The sequence below is a fragment of the Arvicola amphibius genome, chromosome X (genome assembly GCF_903992535.2).
Source record: "Arvicola amphibius chromosome X, mArvAmp1.2, whole genome shotgun sequence".
NCBI lineage: Eukaryota > Metazoa > Chordata > Mammalia > Rodentia > Cricetidae > Arvicola > Arvicola amphibius.
This window is the reverse complement of record NC_052065.1, coordinates 44,194,499-44,215,586: the sequence shown is the minus strand read 5'-3', so window position 1 is coordinate 44,215,586 and position 21,088 is coordinate 44,194,499. Positions and strand designations below refer to the sequence as shown.

Sequence of the window (21,088 nt, the reverse complement as noted above, 5' to 3'; positions counted from 1 at the left end):
AATGACTCATGCATGACTTTGAACACCAAAGAGTGCTGCCTGGCTCTGCAGGTAGAGCAGTTTAATTACCTTTATCTGATGAGAAGGAGCACTGACTTCTGGGTTAGAGTGAACGGTGCAACACTGGTAATTATAAATTAAGTATTAGTATGGCTGTATTCAGTCTGTGGGTAATTAGTTTGAACACAGCTAGTCATCTACCTGTTTTACTTTGCCTCCTGAAGGTAAGACAACCAGAAATGCATTTCTTATTAGGCACCAGAGGCAAAAGCACCTCATCTCCTAGTCAAAGAACTTCAAAATCATGGAGATGGGGCTGGGGACAGTGGGTAAAGTGTTTGCAGTGCAAGAACAGGGGTCTGAGTTTGGTCGCCAGAATCTATGTTGGAATAAAAACACAAGCTTGCTGGCATCTATATCTAATCCCAAGGCCAGTAGCTGCAGACGGGTGGATTCTTAGGACTGGCTGTCTCAACATTCTAGCATTTGTGGCATGTTCTAGGCCAGTGAGAAGCATTGTCTTAATGAACAAGATGGCCATCTCCCAAGTTCCAAGCACTGAGGTTGACCTCTGGCATCTACATGCATACCCACCCTCCCTGTGTACACACATACAACAAACATACACATGGAAATGAAAGAAAATACCTAAAGGAAATGAATCCAGTTTCTTGAGCTCATTTTTTGGTGGGGGCAGTCAATGAAGGGGAAATGTTCTTATTGTTCTCATTTAGCATTCTTTTGTAATTAGTGACACTTTGTTGGAAGTTTTTGTAATTAGTGACACTTTGTTATAATTTTTGTAATTAGTGACACTTTGTTGTAATTTTTTGTAATTAGTGACACTTTGTTATAATTTTTTGTAATTAGTGACACTTTGTTGTTGTTTCCCAGCCGCCCAGACTCCCAAAATAATCACACAAAAACTATATTAATTAAATTACTGCTTGGCCAATTAGCTCTAGATTCTTTTTGACTAACTCTTAAATCTTAATTTAACCCATTTCTAGTAATCGTATATTGCCACGAGGCTGTGGTTTACTGGGTAAAGTTCAAGCATCTATTTCGGGTGGGGATGCATGGCTTCCCCTTCTCCTAACTTCACCTTCCTTCTCCCAGCATTCAGTTTAGTTTTCCCAACCTAGCTCTGTTCTACCCTATCAGGCCAAGCCAGTTTATTAACCAATGGTAGTCACAGCATACAGAGGGAAATCCCCCATCAACACTTTACTACTAATGAACTAGAAATGAAAGATCCTGATCTAAATTTGAAAGTATATGTGTTTATTGAAAGTATATGTGTTTATCTTGCTTTCAAGATACTGATTTAATTTTCTTTTTGCCTTTCTTTCTCCTTTTTAATACTAGAAAAACTTGCTAAAGAAGTAGGTACTTCTTATGGGTGCTACTTTGTTCCAGCATTTTCAGGGTTATACGCACCTTATTGGGAGCCCAGTGCAAGAGGGTAAGTATGTCTATAGTTACAAGTAATTTGCTACATATTTTAAAATGGCTATAAAAGAGGCTATTGAATGTTCCTATTACAAAGATAAGATAAATGCATGGAGTGCTAGGCTTGCCTCATTGCACATTATATACATGTCTCCAAACCTCTTAACAACATTTCATTAATGTACACAATTATTATGTATTAATTGAAAAGTAAATGATAATAAAAGACATGAAAGTGGAGAAAGGGGATTATTAGGAGTGAGAGAATAATAGGTTGAATATGTTCAAAAAAGCACTATGTAGATGTATGAAAATATCATAATGATTCTCATTAGGTTTAACTAATATATGCTAATAAAAATTAATGGCAATACTGAAAGAAGAATAGGGCTGACAGTATGTGTTGAAAGGTCTTGGTTGTTTACTAAATTAGTAACTAATTATTTTTTTACTTTTACCTGTACATTGTAAACGAGCGCCCTATCATCTAAATGAATGTGATTTGATTTTATGTTAATATTATCTGTCCTATTAGATCACAGCTATTGCCACCTGTGGATATAGGGTTACAGACTATAAGGACATTCTGAACTACTCAGTGAATATATTCAATTTTCTTCCCTGCCTACATTTCTGTCTGTTGAGTTCACTCTTTACATTGTTGGGGCATAAGATCAGTCAAGTGACAGAGCACTCCTTTAAGTTGTTGTCTCTGTAATACCCATAGATTAGTGCATCTCTCAGTCCTCATCAGGGAAGAGGTGGTTAGTTAATACAGAAAAGAAGCGCCAGTAAAGTGCTCAGTTATAATTGGGACAGCCACACCCCCTCCCCAAAGAGGGAGTGGCCATGGAAAGAGAGGGGGCAAAAGGACTGTAGGAGGCAGAGGCTGGGGAAGAAAAAAGAATCATTGATTTATTTATATCATTCTAGTCTGAAAATCTTTTGTGTGTATTTTAGGATCATCTGTGGACTCACTCAGTTCACCAATAAATGTCATATTGCTTTTGCTGCATTAGAAGCCGTTTGTTTCCAAACCCGAGAGGTAATGAATATAAGCCTATTTTTTTCCTATGCTTGATCCTTTTTATCACCCTTAAATTAAATATCCATTATATATTTATGCCTTAAATTTATTAAGTACTTAAAGTGTTCCCAAATGAAAACTGAAGCCTACATAAACAGTACTCTAAATACAAGTGTGCCCTCTCTCCTCTGCCAAGTCTCATTATCTTATAAATACCCTTATCACTACCCACTGGGCATCTTATGTTGGAGAGAAGACTAGGTAGTAGAGTAAGCAGTACATATTAGGCAAAGGAAAGAACACAAATGTAGACATTAGCACAGGAAATGAAGACGCCAAAGCGAATGCTTAGCTCACTGAATAGGAGGGTGGGTAAGGAAGCATGAAGCTAGAAAAGGTTGGTTGCAACCAGATAGAGGAGGGTTCGGAAGAACAGAATACAGTGTCTCAGTTTCATTCTTGCTGGCTTTGAGAAATACTCCAGGTTTGTGTGTGAAGGGTTGCCATTGTTAGACATGTTACTGTGAAGTAGTCTCATCATGCTAATTGCATTGGTTTATTTAAGATTTTGGATGCCATGAACCGCGACTGTGGAATTCCACTCAGTCATTTGCAGGTAGATGGAGGAATGACCAGCAATAAAATTCTTATGCAGCTACAAGCAGACATTCTGTATATTCCAGTAGGTTAGTAATCCTTCACTCCTTTAAACCCCAGAAGTAATAATGTTGGGAAGAACTGATCCTTCAGGCATATATAACTACAAAATTCTTGACATAGCTTTCTCCTCTCAGTGAAACCATCCATGCCCGAAACGACTGCTTTAGGAGCTGCCATGGCAGCTGGAGCTGCAGAGGGTGTTGGTGTTTGGAGTCTCGAACCTGAGGATTGTCAGCTGTAACAATGGAGCGGTTTGAACCTCAGATCAATGCTGAAGGTATAGTTACAGAATAAAACTTTATAAAAAAATAATCTAGTTCCCCTACCCATTTCCTCTCTCTCCTAGATCCATTACTCCTCCTTCCCTTCAGAAAGGGCAGGTCTTCCAAAGACATCAACCAGCATGGCATGTCAAGTCATAATAAAACTAGGCACATCCCTTCATATTAAGGTTGGATAAGGCAACCCAGTAGGAGGAAGAGGGTCCCAAGAGCAGGCAAAGGAGTCAGAGACAGTCCCCATCCCACTATTAAGAGTCCCACAAGAACATCAAGCTGCATGCTGTAACATATATGCAGAAAATGTAGGTCGGACCAATGCAGGGTTCCTGATTGCTGGTAGACTCTCTATGAGCTACTGTGAGCCCTGGTTAGTTGATCTTGTGGGCTATGTTCCTCTGGTGTCTTGACCTCTCTGATTCCTACAATCCAAGGACGGATTGTAGGATTCCCTCTTCTCCAGGATTTCCCAAGAAGAGCTAATATTAATACTCCTCAAATTATTCCACAACATAGAAACAGAAGGAACAGTGCCAAATTTATTTTATAAGGCCACAGTCATCCTGATACCCAAGCCCCACACAGGTTCAACAAAGAAAGAGATTTACAGACTAGTTTCCCTAATGAACAGTGATGAAAAAACACTCAATAAAATACTCACACACCAAATCCAAGAACACATCCAAAAGATCATCAAGCATGATCATGTAGGCTTCATCCCAGAGATGCATGGATGGTTCAACATATAAGCAATCTAAAAGAAAAAAATGATCATTTCATTAGATGCTGAAAAAGCCTTCGACAAAATCCAACATCCCTTCATGATAAAAGTCTTGGAGAGGTCAGGGATACAAGGGACATACCTAAATATAATAAAGGCAATTTACAGCAAGCCCACAACCAACATCAAATTAAATGGAGAGAAGTAATTCCACTACAATCAGGAATAAGACAAGACTGTTCACTTTCTACATATCTATAAATGTAGTACTTGTAGTTTTATCTAGTGCCATAAGACAACCAAAGTTGATCAAGTAGATACAAATTGGAAAGGAAGAAGGCAAAGTATTACTATTAGGGGATGATATAATAGTATACAAAGGCAACCCCCAAAATTCTACAGGGAACTCCTACAGCTGACAAACACCTTAACTCAAAAAATCCTTTATACAAAATGGGCTGAGAACGAAATCAGGGAAACAACATCCATCACAATAGCCACAAGTAATAGAAAATATCTTGAGGTAACTCCAACCAAGCAAATGATAGATCTGTATGACAAGAACTTCAAGTCTTTGAAGAAAGAAATTGGAGAAGATTTCAGAAGTTGGAAAGATCTTTCATGCTCATGGGTTGGTAGAATTAACACAGTAAAAATGACCATCTTATCCGAAGCAATCTATACAGACTAAAAGCAATCCCCACCAAATTCCAATACAATTCTTTACAGACCTTGAAAGAACAATACTCAACTTCATATGGAAAAACAAAAAAGGATAGTTAAAACAGTCCTGTACAATAAAAGGACTTCTGGAGGTATCCACCATCCCTGATTTCAAGCTCTACTACAGAGCTATAGTAATAAAATCTGCATGGTATTAGCATAAAAACAGACAGGTTAATTAATGGAGTGGAATCAAAGACCCAGACATAAATCCACACACCTATTGACAAAGAGGTCATAAATATACAATGGAAAAAAAGAAAACATCTTCAAAAATAGTGCTGGTTTAATTGGATATTGGCATGTAGAATACAAATATAAAATAAATCTTTTAATGGAATACATTGAAAATAACCTTCATGTGGGGAAATTTTTACTCTTTGATTTGTTGGCTGCTAAGCATATTGGGTTTCCCTGAGCAGAAATGGATGAGGGAAATGGGTCCTATCTATATTATTTAGGAGAATAATACTGCTACTTCAATTACAGAACAAACAAACAAAAAAACTAGCCTGACAAGCTGCCAATAACAGCTTTTAGATTTTTAGGGTGTTTGTTCTTTTACGTGAGAAGGGAAAGCCAGATGGGGTAACACTCACCGATAATCCCAGCGCTCAGGAGACAGAGGCAGGCAGATCGTAGGCCAGCAAGGACAACATGGTCTCAGGGGAAAAGGGGGAAAAAACTAAACAAAGCGAGAAGGGAAATATACTCTACTAACTAGTTCTATGCAGGAGGGCAGCGTCATTGTTCATTTCTGTGGAGTTTTATATTTTCACCTTAAAAATTCTACCTTAAAATGCTAGGGATGGGGTAGTTATGATTTGAATCTTGTGAGCAATCAGTATTTGCTAATTCCTTCAACTGGACCAAAATCAGTTCTGATTTGTCCATGTCGTACTTCACCTCTCTCTCCATGTCAGCCCCCACCCCCGAAAAGAAGAAAACCCAAATCAATAGGATTTTCCTTTTCAGATCACCCCAACTTTCTTGTGACTAGTTTGTCTTCATAGCAGATAGCCTGCCTCCCAATCTCCCTTAGCCTCCTGCTAAACTGCCATCACATATCCTTCCTCCGGCCTCTAAGCATCTCATGCGCTCACTGCCCGTCACCACCAGGTGTGAATTACCAAGTCTGCCATCCAGTAAGGACTCACTGTGGTTGAACATGAGCTATTAGGACTGCTGAGTAACCAGTCTTAAGTGTTCAACTTGGACCACCTCCACAAACTACTTCTCATGCATGTTTCCCCTTTTAATTCTAGAAAGTGAAATCCGTTACTCCACCTGGAAGAAAGCTGTGATGAAGTCAATTGGTTGGGTTACAACTCAGTCTCCAGAAAGTGGTAAAATGTCTTTATTGGCTGTTATTGACAGTCTTTATTTTATTATTGATATTTTTTTCTTAGTGCGTTAATTGATTTAAGTATCTGGATGCTTGTACTAAGCCAGGCCACTCTGAAGAGAAGGGTTATTCTATACCTAATGTTTCTCACACTTGAAACAAAGATGGGAACTACAGGTTACTATGCACACCTCACTGGAGCCTGTTGATTTATGCCTGGCATGTCAACGAATAACTGAATTTTCCAAAAGTAAAATGATTACTTCTGGTTCCTTCCTTAATGAAAAAAATCAACTAGACTCTTTTATTTTCCCTCTCCCTGATCACATGTACCTTTTTGGGAGGCTTTCATTATCACCTGAAGCAATCGAGAAGTGTATTCAGTTCTAGACACTTAACCAAAGTATTCAGGTTGAGTAAACCATTTTCAAGTGTGAATTTCTATGAACTCAGAGAAGAAGAAGTAAACTAAATATAGCAAGTTGGAAGTTTTGTAATTGAGATGCTATTAGCACAAAATAAAGAACATTTTATTTTTCAAATCACTTAGGCAAGAAAGTATTCAGGTTTAGTTCAACGGCTTAAATAGCTCTAGGCTGCCTTTGCCTCAGGATTACAGTCCTTATCTATTCAAGATATGGAGTAAAATGAATGGCATACTTTATTAGAGAAGAGTTTATAAATGAAGTATTATTTGGCTTCCCAGCTTACAGTGAGTATAGAACCAGTTTTAACGCTTGTGGCTTTTAGGAGACACTTCTAATTCACTGTGATCTGTATGTTTTAGCCCGGGATGTTCCTTATTAAAATTGTTCCCTTCTCCTCTTAATCAAATTTAATATGCTTTTGGTTTTGAGCCTCTTTTTTTCCGTTTTATTCTTGTTAAATATTTGTTTGTTAAGTCTCATGCATACCACAGGCTGAGGCTCATCTTGTCTTTCTAAGATGATGGATTAACTCATTTTTGCTAAGACTACAATTTTGAGAACCTTGACAATTACATTTCTCTGTCAGAAACACTACTCTTTAGCACCCTTCTGGTTGCTATGTCAACTAGAACAAATGTGGACTCTGATTACTTTGTTTAGTCCCCTAATCAATGCTATACAAAGTTGGGTGTGTGATTTTCTTGACTAGTTGAATTTTTGTTAATGATACAAGCATCCTGCCTTCCTCCTTCCTTCTCTACAGCTTGTAGACACATTTTTCTTTACAACTTGTTAAAGACATAATATTAACTTCAATATTTCCACAAGAGCAATTGATCATTTTCCATTTATGTTCCTTATTGTCAATGAATTTTCATCACTTGAAAAAAATGAAAAAAGAAAACAAAAATTGAATTTTTAAAGAAAAATTTTCAGTTTAATTTTTCTTTCCTTCTTTGTATGTAGTCTCTCATATAGTCCAAGCTGGCTCTGAACTTACTGTGTAGAAGCTTGAACTTGGGATCTTGTTGCTTCCATGTCTGCTGGGATTACAGATATATGCCATTATGCCCAGCCTTAAATTTTTAAATCTCTTTATTTTGTGCTGCCAGCATCAAGAGTAAGGATATTTCATTTGTCGAGTTCCAATTATTTTTCAATACTAAAGATTGAACCCAGGGCACACACCTTGGCAAGTGCCGTATCTCAGCTCTCCTTTTTTTCTTTTTATGTATTTCATAGTCATTCTTTAAAAAAATAACTTACAGAGTAATGGATTCCATTCTGTCTAGCCATATTTTTACTTTATATCTTGAAAGAGGACTTCATTTCAGGGTTTCATTCAGGATGCCCTTGAACTCAGTCCTTCAAATTACTGATTGTCCTGACCCATACTCCAAGATTAAGGTCTGCACCACCAGACCCAGCTCTTAATTTTATTTTTGTTGCAGTTATACCAATGATTAAAAATATTTTAGTAGCTTTATGAAAACATTGAAATGTACGGTGTCTAGGAGTATCTCTAAGCTGTACAATTATCTCAGAATAATATTTAAGGTTTTGCTAAATGTATTCCTTTAAACAATATAAATTATATAATAGCAGCTTGTATTCTGATGATAATAGTAGTACAGATAATATATGGTAATAAATGATGATAATAGCAGTACAGATAGAACCCTAACCTAATAAAACTGCCTTTAATTTAACTTACGGGAAAAATATTATATCAATAATTCACAAGAGTTTATCATTGCTGAAGCAACCAAATTTTTTGTTTATAAACATGCTTGAATGAATTATAAACAATTAAAATATATTAAATATGATTATTGTATAACTAATATTATTAATAACATAATCATATCAACATACTAATATTATAGATAACATTAGGACATAATTTTTAAATTTTTTTTACATTTTCAAGACAGGCTTGAAGCCTGTCCTGTAGCTTGCTCTGTAGACCAGGCTAGCCTTTAACTCACATAGATCTGCCTGTCTCTGCCTCTGCTTTTCATGTGCTGGGATTAAAGGTGTGTGACACCACTGCCAGGCTTTATTTTTAAAATTTTAGATAATAATAATGAAACATAGACCAGGGTAACTTCAAACTCACAGAGATCTGCCTGCCTCTGTCTCCGAGTGCTGGGATTAAAGACATGTGCCACCACACCTACTTCCTATGTAGCCCAGAGTGGACTCAGACTTATGATCCTCCTGCCTCAGCTTCCAAATGGGTGGGATTATAGGTGTGAGCCACCATGCCCAGCTCAGGATTTTGGTAGTTTTAGAGCAAGTCTGTGATAATGACTTTGCTTTGGACTTATAACACATGAAACACTTTGAAAATAGTTCAAATTAGTTTGAATATATTGTACAGGTATAAGTACATAAAATATGAATTTGTTATATATAAATACGAATACTTATGTAACATATATGTGTGGTCATCCCACTGGAGAAGAAATATCTTCATCAAATGGGTACCACCTAAACTGAGAGGAGCTCCACAGATCTTTTTGTTGTTATATTTTCTTTTGTTCTTCTTTTTGAAACAATGTCTCAAGTAGTACAAGATAGCCTCAGATTCACTGTGTACTTCATGTAGTTCATGGATGACCGTGAACTTCTGGAAAGTATGCCTCCAACTCTACCACCTCATTTTTGTGGTGTTGGAAACTGAACATTTTGAGCTTTGTGCATGCTGGGCAAGTATCCTATATCCCTAGCCACAGTCCTGAGACCTTTTCATACCAGAACTCTCTGTAGGCACAGCAGAAAAATCGGTTATTCTAAGTTACAGCTGATGGCTTTCTTTAAGGGAACCAGACATTTTCTTTTCTCACATCAAACTAAAATATGGTCTTTACAAATAGGGAAATAAAAATATTTGCTTGGCATTTGAAAACCTAACAAACAGTGACAGAATAAGTAAAATGGCTTATTGACCTCTACTGAAAATGCAGTTTCTAAGGGAAAAGAAATACGTGATGAGAGGAAGAAAGCCCTCTTCCAAAATAGAAGCAACAACCTTAAGACTCCATCGCATAAACTGTGCTCAGGGGAATGCCTACCAGGCATATTGGAAAGATGCCCTGTATTATAGCTGTACTTCCATAACTCTGGGGCATTTCTTTATATTCTGGGGTCTGGAAGCGGAGCTTGAAAGCCCTAGGTTTAGTCTTTAACAACCCAAAATGTGCTAAATAGTTTAGATTCATTGTGTGTAGAAGAGTGTGTGTGTGTGCACACACGTGTATGTATATAGGTCAGAGGACCCCTTTGTGGAGTTGATTTTTTTTTTCCTTCCACCTTTAGAGGGTTACTGGGAATCCAGGCGTGGTTGCCAGGTTTACACAGAAAGCACTTTCTCCCTCCCCACTGAACCATTTTGCCAACTCCTGGGCACAAAATTTTTAAATTGAAGGAAAACTTGGGTCACAAAAACAATCCTGTTTTAGTTGCATTAGACCATTTTGCTTCAGTGGTGCTCCAGATTTACTGCATTATACACCAAAATCTATTTTGACACGAGACCAAATCAGTGTTTAAAACATAGAAGACCTGGGTGTGGGAAAGGTACTTACAGAAGTGCGGGAATGCTACTAAGGGCAGGATGGGGATTAGAGAGGGTAAGAGGGTATACTGATCAAAATGTACTGCACATATGTATATATGGGATTGTCAAAGGACAGGTTCAGTCCAACTCATTTATAAAAAGAGTTTTGAACTCATCTAAAGTAGACTAATGAAACCTTTCTAATACACTCAGGTGAATTGTACTGCTCAGTTACTGTAATTGGGAGAAGAATCTAGAAAGCACAAACCAACAGCCTCCCAAAAAGCTCTCTTTGGCTGTGTCAGTGGAAAGCTGATGTTGGCTATATGTGTTATGTTCTTGGCTACTTGTGGCATGCTATCTGTATTGTTCATTAACTTTCATAAGCCTCGATATTGATTATATTTTTGATTTTAAGTAGTAACTCTTTGCCAGCTTTTATGAATATGCTATTTTTATAACTTGTTTTGCTCTCATGTGATTCTTAACATAAATATTGTAATTATGTGTCTCTCTTTTGGTTTGCTTGACTGGAATCCCCTTCTACTTGGATGACCACAGGTGACCCTAGTATCTTCTGTAGTCTGCCTTTGGGCTTTTTTATAGTGAGTAGCATGGTAATGTTAATCGGAGCAAGGTACATCTCAGGTTAGTTACTCTTTCAATTAGACAACTTTTATTAGTTAGCTTTAATGTGTTTGTTTGTAACTCAGCAGAAAGCTTTTAGTGTATTTCTTTCTTCCTATGTTAAAAAAAAAAACCCAGACATCAATTAGAGGCATAATTAGTTATATCAATTCGTCTTTGCGGACAGTTAGAATTAAGGCCTGTGACTTTGCTGAAACACTTTTATCAGATGGTTTCTTTGAAGGTCTACATGCTGCTGTCAGCTATAGCAATAAGCAAAAGCAAAAGTACAAATGTTAATTTTTAACTGAAAGGAATTTCAGAATGACTGATGAGAGTTAAATTGTAATGTTGGCATGAACCATCTTGGTTTGAAAATGTGCTTAACTTTTCAAGACTTCTGAAAATCTTTGCAGTTTGTCTTAGTCGATCCATTCGCCCAAGAATTTTGGGCAAAGCTTGTTAGCTGAGTTCTGTAAAACTCTAAAACTGGGAGAGATATTCAGTTACTTTTACTTTAGTTAAAAGAATACATTTGGTGAAGTCTTTTAAATTATTAGTTAAATAAATTAGGGTTGAAATAAAATAGAAATATTATTTGCACATTCAGTTTCTACTGGGTATTCATATAAAAGTAATGGTTCAGGAATGTTACGAAATGTATAGTACCACCAGTATTAATTTAAACATAATTGACATTTGGAAGCTGCTTCTTTAATTTTTCTTCAGGTTTATATTTTAAATGGAAATTACTTATTTTGAAACATGCTTCTATGTTTCAATTTTTATGTTTAGAGGAAAAGCTAGATTAATTCTTGTATTCGATATGTTGATGCCTGACCTTGGTTTAAGATATAAAATTTAAGCTTCATTCATGTGAAGGAACACGTGCCTATGGAAAGCTGACCAGCATATCTTTAAGTTGGCACCATTAGTTTAATGCCATATAGAAGCATGAATCAAACATTGGATTATATTTTAAGTAATGAGAAACTGAGTTATTTGCATGAGAATTTAAAGTTAGATTGTATAAGCTTTTCTGTATTCCTCATATTCAAGCATACTCAGGATAAATTTTTTCAAATCACCTACTTCTGTACTAACGATACCTTATTTTTGGTATTGATGCTAATATGCTAAAGGCTCTGTCTACAAAAACATGTAACAGAAGTAGCAGATATTTCTTCTCTTTTTGCTTCTGAGGGATGTTTGCCAGAATAGTCAAAACATTCCCCTGAGAACTTTAATTTAACTTCGCAAAGATAAGTACTGTTTTAGAAAATGTTCTATTATCCTGAGTATTTTTGCTATATGATGATGACCTAGAAAAGATAAGGAAAAGAATCATAGCTGAAACCCTTCATCGATTTTGTTGTGTTTTATTTCTCTTTTGATACTATGATAGCATGAAAACTAAAACTTTTGTGTGTCTTTAAGCTAAATTATACATTAAATATCAAAAGTAGTTGACTTCTGAAATGTACATAGTCACCATCCATCGGCCTTCTTTTTGGTGACATCTACTGAGATTAGTTACCAATAGTGGTAATATTTGCTAAGGAGCTGGCCCAGTTACTTTTGTTGCTCCATAACCTATTAAGCATCATATAGAAATAACGGATTTGTTATATAGAAAGTATGGAATTAGTAGCTCACATAATTGAATAGCATTTATTAACTCCTGAAATGCATGTATGCCTTATTGACTATTATGGTTTTTGTCCCCCTTTAGGTATCCCATAAATAATACCACCTCATGGATTCCCAAGATGCAAGCTTTTTATATAATGAGAAAATCTGACATTTCTGTCTCATAATGTAATGACGTTATTCATAGCCTCTGATTTTTTTCATAAACCACTTGCTGCATGATCCTCCAAGTAGACCTATGGCTTGAAATAAAGAAAATGCAGCGGAAAGGATGCTCCAGAAACATTTAGTGTTGTTGTTTAACGTTGACAGACAGTTAAGGTTGGGCCAGTTACCTTTGGGGCTGAGCCCTCCATTGTAATCCTGTGATATTCCCTCTAAGGTCTAGGACGAGTTCATATCCTGTCCATTGGAATCTGTCATCCAGTATATTCAGATGCTAGTGGACCGGGATTTGATCCTCTTCACGGCAGATGTCTGAGGAAGGGGCTGCTATTAACTTCTTCACAATGAGTGGCTTTTTGCTTGTTTGTTTTTAACAGATCAAATGTCTTCTTTTCTACATATTAGAAGACCACAACATCACTGAATATTTCAATGGAAACATCTAAGGAATTATTAAATAATAATTTGCTGTTCTGATAACTTGAACATTTTCTGAACAGTGTTGCCAAAATTAAAAATTTTGGGGTGTTTTACACTGTCTCACTAATTATCATGGATTTCTGTCTGAATCTTACAGAATAGAACACTTTCTTTTTCTGGTTATTTTTTTTTCATCTCTCCTTTTTATATTTTTTATTCTGTACGTATAACATACATGCCTATATATTTTATATACTGAGGATAGCCCATTTCTAAATTAAGAGCACAGTATATGCAGTAAGTTATAACAGGGCTGCTCTTAAGTGGACTACTATGTATATAAATCTGGGAGAGGGACAAGCTGTATACATTTTGGGGCGATGGTTATGAATATTATTTACCAGGAGAAAATTTTTCTTATAAAATACATTTGAAATTAAGTATATATTCAATTTCAATAAAATAAAATGTACTATATTGTGATTTCAACTATATTTCTTATACTGTACCACTTAGTTATCTCAGCTGGAAGGAAAAGCAGCTGTGGCGTGTAACAGTGAATACTGTTCTCAAACATGAGTGCTAGTCCAAAGAAAATTTTGCCTTCGAATTGGTGTTTTCCATATTTCAGACCCTATGGGGAATTATCATAAATTTACAAAACTAACTAGAAAGAATGTGTGAATAAAGTCAATAATCTCTTTCAAATGTTATTACCTGTTAACAAGATGTTCTTGTTTTCTGGTATGATAGAGAACCATGTCTCTTTAATGCCATAACTGACAAAAATTGTCATTGCAAATGCCTCGCAGTCAAATCAGGAACCTTGCAAATATTTTGAATTATTTCTTATAACTCGCTAATTTAACTTCCTAACATCAGGTTTTAAAAACATATGTGTTTTGTAGTAAAGCAATAATATACTAAGAAAATAATGCTGCCTAATTATTTTATTTTATCAGTTTGGAATGGAAAATATTGATATATTAATAGAAAAAGGTTTATTTGAAGTTGATGGTAGATTATATTTACTGTTCTGATTATGCTGTTCCTAATTATTGAATCTTCTCTGTTTTGCTGATATGGCTGCCACCTAAGTGGCATAAATCTCGAAAGGTACTGTGAAATTATTACGGCAGTGATACTTTTAGACCTGGCTTACTTCTATAAAGGCAGGTTGAGCTGATTGTAAATAATTGTGCAAATCTCTGTTCAATAATTTTAAGATAACATTGATTTTTTACAAAATGCAAGATTTATAAGTGTTTGAAATTGTACCCATTGATAATTAATGGTAAATTTACTTAAAATAAATTCACCCCTTATTTCTTATTTGCATTTTTTATTTACAGATGAAAGTTCATTTAACAGAGATGTTTCAGCAGACACGAAAGGCACCTTTTAGCACTTGTTCATGCACACTGAGGAGCTAAGTAAAAGCAGAAGTTGTTTCTGGAATGATGAACACCATCATCATTCTGTTAGGACAGACTAAACAGTTTCTACCTCAGCATTTCCAGAAAACACATTTTCAAGGCCAATGGTCATTATTGGTAGACTCTCACCTGACTGAAACCTACATATCTAGAGACTTTATTTTCTGCCTCAGCTTCTGTCTGCCTGGGTTAGGCAGTGGGGTCTGACACACCATTGTTCTTTCTTACTAATGCCAACATCTCAATATTTTGTTCTATAATTGATGCATGAAATAAGCAATGCATTAATGCTTCTGCACTGGTATCTTTTAAACTTTTTTTTTGAGACAGGGTCTTGCTATATAGCCTTGAATGCCCTGTCAATTGCTATATATACCAAGCTGGCCTTGAATTACAGCGATCTGCCTGCCTCTCTCTTCCTACTCCTGAGATAAAAGGCATATGCCATCAGCCCAGAACATCAAGTCTTTTTAAATTTTTCATTTAGAGTATTAAAACTAAGAAGCTTTTATTTTTTTTCTGTCTTTCTCTGTCTCTGTCTCCCTCCCTCCCTCTCTCTCTCTTTCTCTCTGTGTGTGTGAGTGTGTGTGTGTGTGTGTGTGAATGTGTGTTTGAGATGTCTTATAACACACAATAGTCACCTGAACACACACAGATCAATCCTCCTGCTTCAACCTTTTGAGTGCACCACCACATCAATCTCTAATCCAGATTATTAAATAGAATAAATCTTAGTAGTTTTTAACTGTTACATTATTCATCCGCAAGTAAATTTTGTAATGCAAAATATTTAAATCACCAAAACACTCCTGGAAGAGAGGGTGGTTGAGTAAATAATAATACAGTCACAAGAAAATGTGTAGCTTTGAAATAAAATGAGGACACTGTCTAGAAACAACGGAAACATTTAGAATGAGTAGAAAAGCTAGTTTCTGACTCCTGTTGGATGAGTGTGCCACTTTTCTTTTAAATAAGAAAGGATAAGGTGAAACAGGAAGCTTATGAACATGTAAGGATCTCATTGAAGAGAGTATTTTAGTATCTTAACTCAGAAACACTTAGCACTTTACCTAGGTACATATTAATGTATATAGGTGGCTTATGTTCATTAAACTAAGGAAGACAGGCTATAATTATAGATTTATCTTAGTAAATACAAATGTTAACTAAATATCTGGTCATACCTTTCTAAAAATTAAAATTATGCTTGCCTGGGAGCTAGAGATGGCTCAGTAGTTAAAAGCGTGTGCTGCTTTTGCAGAGGGTCCACGCTCACGTCCCAGCATCCACAGCGACTGGCCCACACTTGCCTGCAACTCCAGCTCTAGGAGATCCTATGCACTCTAAGGGCATCCACAGGCATCTGCACTTCCGTGTACCATCACACACAAACACGTCGTTAAAAATAAAATATTTTTGTACATTATTAAAAAAATATGTTTGTGTATTCACCTGCCAGCAAACAAAGTCAAATCACTACAACATATCAAATTCTAAGCATACCCATTCCTGTAAACTCATAATATGTTGTGTATAAAATCACATTTATTAATTAAACATGATTAACTTAAAACAATCTAAGCTAGTTTTAAATACTTCTCATATAGCACTAAACCATCACCCTTGTTTTGTTTCTTTTTTTCTTTGGATTAGCATGTACATTGTCCATATTGCCCTTCTGATTCTTCCCCATATCCTCATCTAGCTTGAACCGGCCTTGCCCTGTAGTCAGACTGATGAATATCTTAAATGTCAGCATAGACCCTTCATCCAGCAACTGATGGAGACAGCGGCAGAGATCTACAGCAGAACACTGTACTGAGCTCCCAAAGTCCAGTTGAAGAGGGAGGAGTGAGAATGTGAGCGAAGGGGTCAAAACTGTGATGGGGACGCCCACTGAAACAGCCTACTTGAGCTAATGGGAGCTCACCAATTCCAGCCTGACAGCCAGGGAACCAGAATAGGAGCAAACTAGGCCCTCAGAATGTGGGTGATAGTTGTATGGCTGGGGTAGACTGTGAGGCTAGGATTTATCCCTGCTGCTTGTACTGGTTTTTTGGACCCCATTTTTTCTGGAGGGATACCTTGCTCAGCCTAGATATAGTGGAAGGGCCTTGGTCCTGCCTCAAAGCAATGCCCTAGACTTTATTGACTTCCTATAGGAAACCTTACCCTCTCTGAGGAGTGGATGGGGCATGGGGGAAGGTGGAAGGAGCAGGAACAGGGAAGAGAGTGGGAACTGGGATTGGTATGTAAAATGAGAAAAAATAGTTTTTTAAAAAATAATTTTAAAAGATTTAGACAGAATTATCTTTTTGTATTTGTTTTGCATACTAACCGCAGTTTTCCCTCCCTCCTCTCCTCTTGTTCCCTCCCCCACATCCCTTCTACCCCATCCACTCTTCCTCCATCTCCATTCAGAAGAACAGAATTATCTTTTGTATAGTCATAAATAAAAACTGTCTCTTGATAGTCTAAAGCTATAAAAAGTGTCTGACAGCAGAAGCTTAATGCCTGTTTTAGGGGGGAAGACACAAAGTCCTCCTGCATTGTAAGCTAGTTTTCTGGTATTAGTGAGCAAGGTCACTACAATTTTGGCCTCTTACTATAGAACAAAGAAAATACCAATGAATACACATCTTAAATTTTATAGGACATAAAAGTCAGAATAGTCACCAATTCAAATGTAGCAAAAGCTAAATAATTTAGCCTTTCATTTGGTAGTGAGAAATCAATATTGTCAACTTCATAAATGAAGATCAGCACAGTCTGAAGTTTAATAAAAAAGCATTTACTGCGTCATAGTATTAGAGCTAAAGATATTTAGAATACTGTTTCCTTCTTGCTTAATGGAAAATGATGCATTCATCATCAAACTGCTATTGTAACTCCTTTTAAGGGAACACAGTGATAGTCTTAGTTTATTGGGGATTACAGTTTCAGAGGTTGAGTGCATGATCATCATTGCAGGGAGCAGGCAGGCAGGCATGGCATTAGCGCAATTGCTGAGAGTTTACATCCTTATACAAAAGTAGGAGACAAAGAGAGTGTGTGTTAAAAATAGAATGGGCTTTAAAACCTCAAAACCCACCTCCACTGACATACCTTCTCCAACAAAGCTACACTTCTAGTTCTTCCCAAACAGTCTCACCAACTGGGGACCAACAACTGAAACATAGGTGCTTATGGGGACATTTTTTACTTTAAACCACCACATTCTGCCCCTGGCTCCCATAGATTTGTAGCCATACCACAATGTACAGAACATTTAGTGCAATTTCAAAAGTTTGCATAGTCCCCTACAGTCTCAATACAGTTTCAAGGTCCAAAGTCTCTTCTGAGATTTGAGGTAATCTCTTAATTGTAACCCCTTCCATAACCAAAAAAGCAAATTGCATACTTCCAATATATATGTACATTACTATTTCAAAAAGTAGAAATGGGGGCATAGTGAGGAAATGCAGGACCAAAGTAAGCTTGAAACCCAACAGGGTTGACTACAAATCCTACAGCTCCGTATCTGATAGCAAAAGGCTTAGACGGCCCTGCTCTTCTAGTTTTGCTGACTGCAGCACCCTTCTTTCTCTTGGACTGGTTTCACTGTCTGCAGCGCTCCTGGGAGGTATCCCGCAGCTCAGGTATCTCCAGCACCTTGGCTTCTCCAGGGCAATCCAGGCTTCACTTTCACAGGTTCGCACAATGGCCTCTCTTGGCCTCAAGTCAGGGGACAGCCCTGCCACACGTGTGGCCTCAGCAGCATTCCTTCCCTCTTTTACTCCTGCATTCTTCTTCGTGACTCTAATGACAACCACAGTGACAGTGCTGACAAGTTCATCTGCTTGCTTGGGATGGAACCTGTCCCTCTCCTGGTATCACATTTTCACAGGCTTTTGATTGGTTGATGCTTTTTAGGACCAGAAAATCCCTCAGGCTGGAGACAGAGAGGAAACTCACTAGGAATGCCAAAGGTTTTGAAATTTCAAAGTCCACCCCCATTGATATACCTCCTAATTTTTCTCAAACTGTTCCACCAGCTGAGTTCCAAACATATGAGCCTATGGGGTCATTCTCATTAAAGCCACCACCGCAAACTTTTGGGACATGGGCATCCCACTTTTCTATTAAAAAGAGACAAAGACTACATGAATGTCTAGAATACATGAAGCCCTGTTTTCATCAAGCAACACAAAATAGCAAATCAATTGAAACTGCAGAAAATGCAAATTCCTTTTTTCTTTGGAGAAGAAAAGATATTTTCTTTTTCAGTTTGCAATTACAAGTTATATCATTTGGGGGAAGTCAAGGCAGAAACTCACGCAGTTAATGACGTCACATCCATAGTCAAGAGCAAAGAAAGAATAAAATACATTTTTGCTTAACTGCTTATTGCTCAGCTTGCTTTCTCTACTCATACAGTGAAGGGCCCAGCCTATGAAATGTCTGCAGTGGTCTGGGTCCTCATGCATGAATTAAGAAGACAAACCTTCATAGACATGCCCATGGACCAATGTAACCTAGATTGAAACTCCATGTTAAAACACAAGTTCTTATTTGTGTTGATCTTTTGGGATACAGAATAAAATGATAATATGACACCAGGGAAACAAGTGGAAAATCACATACACACACACACACGAACCATTTTAAATCTTAGCATGCATACTATCAATACCTGTTAATGTATTAATTAGAAAAATAAAAATTCTGAACTTCAATTCAGGGGTCACTGCACATGAATTTCTTTAGAAACATTAGTCATAGTAGTTAGAAAATAACACAAATGATCTAATCATCGACGAGTGGATATGCAAAAGTTAAATGACTGTACACGGGAATAGTCATCAAAAATGTTCAAACATTTAAGCCTTAAATATTATGCAAAGTGAAAGAAGACAAACATAACTACCATGTGTAGTGTGACAACTCCAGAATTGGCAAATGTGTAGAGACAGAATGTAGTTTTTAATTGAAATTTCTGAGTGCTGTATTTATATCATTTCTCTCTCCCTCTTCAACTTCTCCCATGCACCCCAGATCCACTCATGCTCAAATTCATGACCTGGGACACACACACACACACACACACACACACACACACACACACACACACACACATATATATATATATATATATATATATATATCCTCCTAAAACCATTTAGTGTTGGCTGGTCATGTGTGTGTATGCTTTTCGGACTGACAGCTTGGGTTTGGTTAACTTATCAGGGCGTTCATTTGTGAAGAAAACTGATTCTTCATCTCTTGGCTGCCATTGGTTGGCTACAGCTCTTTACCTAGAAGTAGAACCTTATGCAATTTCACCTATCCACATTGTTATATTGATTAGTGCTGTCATTATGCAGATTTTGCTTAGGCAACCATATTGTTGAGATTTCATGGAAAAGTTTCCCTGTCATATATAAAAGACACGATCTAGCAGTAAGTTTCCATGTCTGCTGTCTCTTACAACTGTCCTGCCTTCTGTTCTGAGATATTCCCTGAGTTTTTGGTGTAGGGGTTGTTAGGTAGATGTGTCAACTGGGGCTGGGCACCCCAAGGACTCTTATTCTTTGTTTTAGCAGTTGTGGATTTCTGTAGTTGATATCACTATCTGCTGCAAAATGAAGTTCCTCTGATGGGGGCTGAGAGCTACATTTATCTCTGAGTAAAAGGATAGGTATTCAGAATGCAGTTAGAAACTAAATTGCATTAGGAAAATGGTCATAGTTGTTTCTCTTCTAAGGTCTATGCCCTTTCCAACCATGGGTAGATGGTTAGGTTTAGAGTATCAGGCATGAATTCCTTCCAATTGATAAGGCCTTAGTTTCAATTAGATGTTGGTTAACCTCCAAATGAACAATGGCATGATTGTACCTTTGGGATATCTGGCCAGGCTAGTATTGTGATTCCCAGACTTTGCAGCTGGTGCTTGTGTAGTGTCTTCTTGCTACCATGAGAAGTATTCCTCAGGAAGGAGGTTTCCAGGTCAGTTCCAACTAGATTCCTCCAGGTCCTGTGTCCAAAGTGTGTTATGCCTTCAACAGATGGGTCTTACTTTCAAGCAAGGCGATGGGAGGCAACCAAAGATGATGGCAATAGCCCATATTACTTTGGGAGTCTCTTGGAAACCCCTGACCAACAACTGGAAGAGAGGTTTCCCATGCCCAGCACTGGGGTCATCTTTGGATTGCCTGTGACTACTGGGGGGAGCATCATCACCCTGTTGTGACGTAATTCCATTTAACACAGACATGCACGCATGCGTGCATACATACACACATGCATATATACATTTTATGTATTATATATATAATATATATTTAACTGTGCTTGTAGTGTTTTATTATAGCTTTTTCAAATGTCCCTAGTGTTATTTATCACTCCTTTCTCCATTTCTGACTGTATTATACTTTCCCAGTCCCCATACTCTTTCCCTTTTCTCCCCCTCATAGTACCTGTGTCCTACTGTCCCCTTCTCTAGATAGAGCTCCTTCCCTGACCACCTCCCTCCCTCCCCATGGTCCCTTTCTGTTTTCCTGGCTTCTGTAGTTACTGTGGGTTCTCCACTCAAATGTAAAGATTTGGAGTAATGGT

General features: G+C 37.2%; 1 protein-coding gene across 1 annotated transcript in view; it reads left to right on the top strand.

The window, feature by feature from the left end:
* Positions 1-14,390, top strand: part of Gk (glycerol kinase) — a 76,840-nt gene extending 62,450 nt beyond the window's left edge. The window contains 7 exon segments of the mRNA XM_038315672.1: positions 1,369-1,465; positions 2,413-2,497; positions 3,045-3,165; positions 3,274-3,366; positions 3,369-3,416; positions 6,127-6,207; positions 12,556-14,390. Of these exon segments, the coding sequence (XP_038171600.1) occupies positions 1,369-1,465; positions 2,413-2,497; positions 3,045-3,165; positions 3,274-3,366; positions 3,369-3,416; positions 6,127-6,207; positions 12,556-12,566 (536 nt within the window). The 3' untranslated portion in view covers positions 12,567-14,390.
* The last annotated feature ends 6,698 nt before the right edge of the window (positions 14,391-21,088 follow it).